We start from the raw sequence: 9,143 nt of genomic DNA, 5'->3' as shown, positions 1-9,143 counted from the left end.
TTGGGCGGGAAGGGGTGGAGAGGGAGTTGGAGAGGGGCAGTAGGAGCTCACAAAATAAATACCTTCTCTGCTTCCCATCAAGGTCTCTGCAGTCATTTATTCAGGCCAAGGTCACTGAGTGTCTTCTGTTGCATCAGCGCCCGACGCTTCACGCTCTGCTGAGGGGAACCTGCGTGCCTACTGTGCACCCGGTACCCTTTCCCCCCACCCGCCTCGGGGGAAAAGGTGTGCCCCAGAGGCACCAGCACCTGGCAGGAGAGGGGGTTGGTGGGTACACTCAGATTAGATCTGGGAGCATAGAGCCAGCATCCTGTTCCTGCTGCTGCCCCAGCTGTTTCTGGGACCAGGGATTCATTATAGAAGAGAAGGCCTGGGTTGGGGGTGGAGGCGGACTAATGGATCCTGATCTCCCCCACAGCTCTAGCTCTGTCTCTCTTACCAAGATCAGAACTGAGAGAGAACTTAAAATCCTCAATGACCCCCATGGAAGTGACTTGGGTAAATGAGCATCTGGAGAAGGCAGGACCTGCCAGACCTGGATTCAAAGCCCGCCCACCATCTGTCTCCATCAAGACCTGGAGGGGGTCCCGTAACCTTGGACTCTGTTTCTTGACCTCTGAAATGCAAGTGCTAATTCTCACTCCACAAGCAGTTGGACCTGTCTTCAGTGCGACAGTGCACAGCAAGCACTCAATAAACGCACATTTCAACGGCTTATCATTACTGTCGCCAGCGCCATTCCTACTGGGCTGAGGCCCAGAGACGGCCTGTGAAGGGAGCTTCGGCTGCAGCCCTGGCTCTGGGCTCTGTGTCCCTGTAGTCTGCTGTGTGTTTTCTGTTAACTTTGTCTCTCTCTCAGCCTTTGTTTCTGTTACCCTCTTTGTCTGACTTTCCAACGCAGGCTTCCTCTTCCCCCACCCATTTCCTGCCTCCCCTTCCCTCGGCAGCTGAGGTGCACACACAATCAGCTTCCACCTCACAAACCCCAACAATGCGCTGCGGGCTCCCCTCCCCCAACCGGCTCACTCAGCGTAGCTCAGGCAGTGGCGGTAGTGATGCATTTATAGTTTCCTCTGGGAGGGGGTCAAGGATCTTGGGCCTCATAAAGGCCACCTAGCGTTTCTCCTCACACCGGTCACCTGGCCCTCTGCCTACGATGGTGCCACCCTCAGAGTGGCCCCAGGTTAATGGGGGATTCTGGGCCTGCTTGTGCTTGAGACAGGGTTCCTGCCTCCTGCCTATAACAGAAAGTGCTGCCAGTCTGCTGCCTGCAGCTGGGTGCCCGGGGAAGGGGTGTTTGTTCTGTCTTCCACTGGCTGCAGGAGATGGTGCCCGGCCCCACAACTTTAACAGGGTCTCTGGCCTTGCCTCTAGCTGAATTAGAAGTGGTCCACTACTCTCCAACCGTAGTGTTGTCCTGAAGAGGAGTGTTAGTTAGCCTACCCTCTGACTATAATAAGCGATGGTCGCCAAAACCGGTTTGGCTCAGTGGATAGAGCGTTGGCCTATGGACTGAGGGGTCCCAGGTTCGATTCCGGTCAAGGGCGTGTGCCTGGGTTGCGGGAACATCCCCAGTGGGGGATGTGCAGGAGGCAGCTGATCGATGTTTCTCTCTCATCGATGTTTCTAACTCTCTATCTCTCTCCCTTCCTCTCTGCAAAAAAATCAATAAAATATTAAAAAAAAAATAAGCGATGGTCCTGTGCCCAGAAATGATACGGCTATTTTCCTGACTGCAGTAGCCACGTTAGCTGACACCTGCCTATAGCATGGGGGCTCTGCTCTCTGCCTGCTGCACAGGGTACTGGACTCTCCTCTGATTCGGAAGTGATGTTGCCTTTGCCTCAGACTGTAACGAAAAACTGTGTGAGAGCAGTGCTTCTTGCCTTTCACTGACAGCTGAGTGTGTGCCTCTGCCTGCCCCTGCTCTTTGGGGTGTAAAGGCTGCCCTTGAACCTCTTGTCCGGATGCACCCTGGAGGTCAGGAGGGAGATAACATCAAATATCCTCCCTTTTCCTCCAAGTGTCACCCTCAAGGTGAGGAGAGCTAGGCCTGGAGATGTACAGGACCCTCAGGGACTGAGGCACGAGTGACTCTGGTGGCAGGAAGCTTGGGGTGCTGGAGGCTTGTGGTTGGGCTACTGGGGCCCTGTTGCCTGCGGAGCCCTCAGGAGGAGGCAGGAAGTCAGGGTGGGACGTGGGCGCGAGGAGTCAGGTGGTGGCTACCACGCCGAGGAGAGCTGAAACTGTCTGGGCAGCCAGGCTAGGCCAGCAGGACCATGTGAATGGGGCCGGAGGGCTCCTGGGCTGGGCAGGTAAGGAGACTGGGAACAGGGGTCAAGGGGCTGTGGTTGGGAACCTGATATCAGGGGGTGAAACTAGACATGGGGCCAGGCTGCCTGGGCATGCAGCAGCCCTGCAGGCTTGGGGGACAGAAGAACCTTGCTGAAGGTCAGGCAGGAGGCATGCAGTGCAGCCAGATCACCGCTTTCCTGTGTAGACGTTGGCTCTTGGTTCTGCCGCGCTGCCCGTCACGGCCTCCACCTCACTTGGAGATCTGGCACATGGACTATCAGGTATTAAAAAGAGCTCGCTTTGGCAGCACATATATAAAGAGAGAGAGAGAGAGAGAGAGAGAGAGAGAGAGAGAATCCCCAAGTCCAGTTGCTCATCCCACGATGGATGAGTCTCCTACACCCAGAGAGGGCCCAGCGCTCCCTCCCGGCAGGCCCTCAGCAAGGCGGTGGCAGGGCCAGGTCTTGGGACAGAGTGACGGTCTAGGCTGTGACCTCCCATGAGGCAGGGTAGTGGACAGGCTTGAATCAAGGGACCCAGAATCCTTCTGGTTGCTGGGGCAGAACCCAGCGACAAGAATCTCCTGAGAGAGACCGGAGTCACCCAGAGCATCCGAATGGACATGAGTGAAGAGGTCTTAGCCGCAGTGACCGGCATTGCTTGAGAGAGGGAGGAGTCTCCGGTTGGGAGTGGATGGATATGTGAGGGCATATTTATCATCTAGGATGGCGCCTTCCTCTGGACGCTGGGAAGTTGGAGCGGAGAGTATAGGGGGAGAAGGGGAGAGGAAGGGCTATTTTAATCCCGGACAGGGGTGCAGTTGGCCCTGAGAGAGGAACATCTGAACTTCCATCTGGAAAGTTGCCATTCCTGCCCCTGCCAAGTGTCACAGGATGTCCTCCCCTCCCCCCTGGCCTGCTAGCTCCCCCCTGTCCCCCCACTACCCAGTGACTGCAGGTGTAGGGCCAATTGGTCCTGTGGATTCCTGCTTCAAACCCCAGCAAGGTGGAGGCCCCGGAAAGCATAGTCAGCTAACTGCCCACCCCCTCACCTACCACCTAAGTCAGCCTACAGTTTGTGGGGGGAGTCCCCACCTGCACCAGGCCGTCCAGGTTTCCTCTGCCATTGGAGTTTTTCTTGACACACAATTTCCATCCAGTCAGCATGTCCCGACCTTTCTCCTGTCCCTAGCTCCAAGGCCTGCAGACTTTGGTGGGGGCTGGGGAGCACGCGGACTCTCTCTGAACCCAGGGGCTCAGCCACACCCTGGACAGGAATAAGCAGTCCCCCTTCCCACCAACCCAGCCTGTAGTGATAGAGGACCCAGCGCTTGAGGCAGAGGTTCTTCTCAAAGGGAAAAAGTGCCAAGTGATGGGGCCAAGGACAGGCGAAGGGTTCAGAGGGTGGGAGAAGACATCCCTTGGTGATCTGGGAGGCTTCCTGGAAGAGTCTAGGCAGTTCTGAGAAGGATAATGGCCCACTTCGGAGAGTACCTAAAACATGAAGCCATGGTCTCTGTCCCTGGGTTCTGTTCCTTGTGTACCGTGATGGCAGAGATCTCGGAGCAAAACCAAATGCGAGACAGCGGATACAAAAAGCACGCATTTCAGAGGCAGGCAGACCCAGGCACAATTCCGGTTCTGCCATTTTCTTGAACAAGTGGCTTCACCTCTCCGGACTCCAGTTTACTTATCTCTAAACAATGAGTCTCTCCCTTACAGAGTGCTTGTGGGTACTCAAAGAGAAAATAATGGCTGTGATGTGCCAGGGTACTACCCGACACAGAGTAGGTGCTTAACAGAGGTTTAGCACTCCATCTTCCTGCAAGTGTGCACCAAAGGGAGGGATGCCCACACCCAGAATTACTCCCACTTAGCGCCTTGGCAAACCAGTGAACCACCCATTCTCTCACACTTGTGGTGTGGCTTTGCAAATGAGCTTGTTTCCTGTGTATAGTGGGTGTGAGAATTATAGACTAAACTACAGGTCTACCTTAGAAGAGGATCCCTCATACAGCTACACAAACACCCTACATATCATCATTGGAAAATGTATATATTCACATATGTTCGGAGGCAGAGGCAGGGACTACACATACAACACACACTGGACCCTACAAATCCATATACACACCCACAAGCTGATGGCTTTAAGGCCAAGCTTAATTCAGTGAAAGCAACGCTGAGAGGAGCTGGTGTGTGGGTGGCTTGGGGACAGGCGAGACCCCGATACTATCCAGGGATGTGGCCTCCTCTAAAACCAATGTTAGTGTTGGTTTAAAAGCATCTGCAGGTGCATTTCCAATGCTTGTTCTAAAGAACACTAGTTCCCTGAGGCGCCTGGAAAGAAAAGGGGTCTGGAACCAAATCAACATGGTCTCAGCTACAAACTGTCCCGATTAGCTTCGCAGTGGACGTGAGCTTGTTAAAGCTCTGGACGTCCCTCCAGAGAAGGAGCTGGGTGGATTTTGTCTAATCCAGTGTTTTCCAAACGTCAGAACCTTTTTTGCCCCCAGCATCACCTCCCCCATGTCTACCCCTTTGAGACAAGGAGAGGAACGTAAGGGCAGGCTGTAGAACTGATCTTCCTCAAATGATCGTGTTTCTTGGCAGAGCGTTTGCATTGATGGTGGTTTTATTGTGTGTGTGTGTGTGTGTGTGTGTGTGTGTGTTGTTGTTTTTTTCAAGTACAAAAGTAGCACAGGATTCGAATTTTAAAAATTCAAACAGTATATAGAGGCATGTAAAGGAATGCAAGAAATGCAGCTCCCTCCAATCTCACTCCTGGGGCATGCTCACTGTGGACAATTTGGTGTGCATTCTTCCAGAATTTCCTATGTATGGCTACTAAAAAGCCTGGTGGTTAAGAGCCTAGTCTCTGGAGGCAAGTAAACCCAGGCTCAAATCGTCACTCCACCAGTAATTTGTTTGTTATGAGACCTCAGACAAATCGCTTTACCCTGTTTGGGCCTCAGTTTTTGCATCTGTAAAATGGGGATAATAATAGCACTTACTTCATAGGATTATTATGAGAATTACATGAAATCATGCAAATAAAGGCTTAGCAAAGAGCCCTGCTTGAAAGAACCCCCCATATATATATACACATATTTAAATGCTTATACTCTACATTCTGTTCTGTAACTTCTGACCATGCTATATCTGGGATGTCTTTCCATGTCAATACGTGGCGATCTACCCCACCTTTTCAAGTTTTAGCTAACCGTCACTAACTTGGTAAGTGGATAATGGTGGTGATTTTGAGATGCTATTTCCTGGCAAGTATCGGTGTTCTGTGTTGTCAATGTTGTTGTGAGTCACAGACATTACCCATCAGTGAGGTGAAGACAGGCATTTTGGCTTCCTGTGAAGATGGAGTAGCCTGCCAGAGGGGCACCCGGCTGAGTCAGAGGGCAGGGCCAGGTGTCTGGGAACCTCTCTGTTTGTGCACCTCTATATCCCTAGCACTAGACCAGAACTTGACACATAAAAATTGCCCACTAAATTTTTGTCAATAGGCTGGCCCATTAAGAAAATTGTGCCACCCTAGTTGGTTTGGCTCAGTGGATAGAGAGTCAGCCTGCAGACTTAAGAGTCCCAGGTTCGATTCTGATCAATGCTTATGCCCGGCTTGTGGGCTTGGTCCCTGGTAGGGGGCCTGCAGGAGGCAGCTGATCAATGATTCTCTCTCATCATTGATGTTTCTATCTCTCTCTCCCTCTCCCTTCCTCTTTGAAATCAATAAAAATATACTTAAAAAAGAAAAGAAAAGAAAATTGTCTGTCCTGGCCAGTGTGGCTCATTTGGTTTTGCATCATTCTGTGCACCTACTAGTAAAGGTTTCAGATTCGATTCCTGGTCGGGGCCCAGGCCCAGGTCGGGGTGTGTATGGGAGGCAACTGATCTCTCTCTCTCTCTCTCTCTCTCTCTCTCTTCCTCTATTTCTCAAGTCAATAAAAGCATATTAAAAAGAAAAAGAAAAGGAAAATTGTGCCTCCTCTAACTCACTGACAGGCCTAAGCTCAAAATAGTCTCATAGTGCAGCATTTCCAAAAATATGGCCTGTGCACCATTGATGTGGGTGAGTGATTTCAGGGGGTGATGACATTTACAAATGAGAATTTATGTATTAAATTATGTGTTTATTTTCATATGTACTGACTTCTATTTATGGCTGGCGATACTGGTTTTCCACTTATGTTAGTGAAGTTTCATTTTAGGTAAATATATTAAAGGAGAAAAGGTGGTTCGTGAAAGTACCAAAAATGTCAAAGAAAAATGAAAATGATTCATAATTTTAGTCTGGAAAATGCTTAACGCTGGTGTAATGAAATGTTCATGCTAGCCTCCAATAACTATAATTCTCATTTATTTGGTCCTTATTATGTGCCAAGCACCACATTAAGCACTTGCTTATATGGGATCATCTATATATCATAGGTAATGCTCACAGTAGCCCTAGAAGCAGGTCTATTTTTATTCTCATTGTGTAGATGAAGTCACTGGGGGAAGCTGGGAACAATTTAGTAACCTGCCCAAAGACCATCTGCCAGTGAGTGACTGGGAGGCCTTGGGGTTGAACTTGGGTCACTGTGACATGGACATGGTGAGCTGAGCCTCCGTGACCTGCAGATTCCAAGAAAGTTTAATAAAGCAGCACGGATTGTCAACCTGTAAGTAAGGCTCTGTCCTGATAAAACCCCATGGCGCGAAATGCACACAGAGGTACGAGGGAGGGCACTCACTACAAGGGATTACTAGGTCCATAAAAGTTACTAGTTGAAGGGCCAATACCCAAAATACCAGCTTTAGCGTCATTGCTCTGTAGCCCTTGCTTATGGCCACAGTTAACTAGCAGAATCAGTTCTATGTTCAGCACACTCCCAGTTTGTGAGAATAAAATTCAACTTGTTTGCATGGAAGAGACTTATCTTCTTGTTCCCTACTTTTTGGAAACTCTGAACTCACAGAGTTCATTCGAAAGTGGTATTATATAAAAAAGGAGCACATGTCCCTAACCTGTTTAGCTCAGTGGACAGAGCATCGGCCCACGGACTGAAGGGTCCTGGGTTCGATTCCTGTCAAGGGCATGTACCTTGGTTGTGGGCTCAATCCCCAGTAGGGGGCGTGCAGGAGGCAGCTAATCAATGTTTCTCTATCCCTCTCCCTTTCTCTCTGTAAAAATCAATAAAATATATATTTTTAAAAAGGAACACATGAAAAAGGAGGCAACTCAGGACACATCCCTGTTTCACCCAGAATTTATTTACCATGTCTGCCAACCCTGATTCGTGGGTACTGTGATGAGGGCTCTGTGTGGGCAACCCATAGTGAAGGCTCTTCATTGAACATTTGCAACTTTGCCAATAACCAAATCTTGGCCAAAGAAATAGGCCAAAAAATGGTTTGAAATTATTCCTGACAAATTTTGCCATGAGGTTGCCCAGAGTACAACAGCGGTCTGCAGTGGACTAGCCTGCCTGCTCTTGGTAAAGGATTAGCCTGAGAAACCCAGGCAAGAAGCTGGGACACATTTTGGATAGAACGTTCAGTAAATGAATAAGTTTATACTTCATGGAAGGAAAAGTGTTGCCCCCGCCCCCTTTTTTTAATTTAAAGAGGACAAAACAGCCCGGCCCTTGTGGCTCAGTGGTTGGTAGTTACCCATGAATCAGGGTGGTCACTATTCAATTCCAGGTCACAGCATATGCCTGGGTTGTGGCCTTGGTCCCCATTAGGGAGTATGTACGAGGCAGCTGATCAATGACGCTCTCATCATTGATGTTTCTCTCTCTCTCTCTCTGTCCCTTTTCCTTGCTCTCTCTGAAACCAACCAAAAAAAAAAAAAACCAAAAAACCTTTTTTTTTTTTTTAAAGAGAGGGTAAAACACATTCTATGGCCAGCCAGGCCAGGTAATGTCTATGATCATGTCTATGGAGTTGATAAAAGTAATCGAGTCAGCAAGAATCAGAGCTCATCGTGATATGATTCCTAAACAAGCCTGGAATCAGGACATCTAGTCCAGGACAGCCTGGGGTTTTTGGTCAGTTCTACACAGTGTGAGCAGGGCCTCTGTGTGTGCTTTGGGTGCTTCACTGAGAGGCAGGAAGGGATGAGGACTGAAATCTAGCTCTCACTCCACCCTCCAAACTTTTTGTTTCTTTGTTTTATTGGAGAGAGAGAGAGAGAGAGAGAGAGAGAGAGAGAGAGAGAGAGAGAGACATCCACCAGTTGCCTCTTGTATGTGCCTGACCAGGAATCGAACGCACCTGCCCCTTCTGGTGTACAGGATGACACACCAACCTACGGAGCCACATCAAACAGGGCTGGCTCTTCAAATGTTTTAACCCCAAGGACGGGTGGCCCTTCGAAATGGCACAAAGTGCTCTGGGGACCATGGACAGCCTTGAGTTTGAGGGAGAACATTCCAGACCCTAGTCAGAGGAGGTTTAGAATCTACAAAATTCCTGCTATTGACCTTGAATTTCTGAGTTGTGAGAAGAGAATGTCCTGTTTCATTTACCCCAGAATCTGCCCTCATTGCTGGTTCTGAAAGCCCTGGGGATCCCTTGGATTTTTTTTTCCCTCCTTTTTCTTTAAGACAATGAGAAATTTCTATTAAGTTTTAACTTTTATTTTCTTTTTACTGAATTCATCTATTAACCTATTCATATAATTTTGGCTACTCAGCAATCTCTGTCAAGCAAAGACCAGAAGAAGGGAACCCACATTTTGTATAAATAGATGTATCTATATAAGATCTCACAATTACACAGGGACAGGCACAAAGTATACAGACCCCTATTTTTGTATACATCCATCTGTATGCACTGACTCACACACCCATG

General features: G+C 49.2%; 2 protein-coding genes across 2 annotated transcripts in view; both read left to right on the top strand.

Moving 5' to 3' along the window:
* FAM167B (family with sequence similarity 167 member B) overlaps positions 1–1,831 on the top strand; it is a 3,760-nt gene extending 1,929 nt beyond the window's left edge. Inside the window, exon 3 of the mRNA XM_006777422.2 lies at positions 1,801–1,831. Coding sequence (XP_006777485.1) covers positions 1,801–1,831 — 31 coding nt within the window. The remainder of the gene's footprint in view (positions 1–1,800) is intronic.
* A 377-nt stretch (positions 1,832–2,208) lies between these two features.
* LCK (LCK proto-oncogene, Src family tyrosine kinase) overlaps positions 2,209–9,143 on the top strand; it is a 20,753-nt gene continuing 13,818 nt past the window's right edge. The window contains exon 1 of the mRNA XM_006777381.2: positions 2,209–2,315. The gene's annotated coding sequence lies outside the window, so the exon portion shown is untranslated. The remainder of the gene's footprint in view (positions 2,316–9,143) is intronic.

Source organism: Myotis davidii, unplaced genomic scaffold, assembly GCF_000327345.1.
Source record: "Myotis davidii unplaced genomic scaffold, ASM32734v1 scaffold88, whole genome shotgun sequence".
Taxonomy (NCBI): Eukaryota; Metazoa; Chordata; class Mammalia; order Chiroptera; family Vespertilionidae; genus Myotis; species Myotis davidii.
The sequence above is the reverse complement of the archived record's forward strand: the minus strand, read 5'-3'. Positions and strand labels throughout refer to the sequence as shown.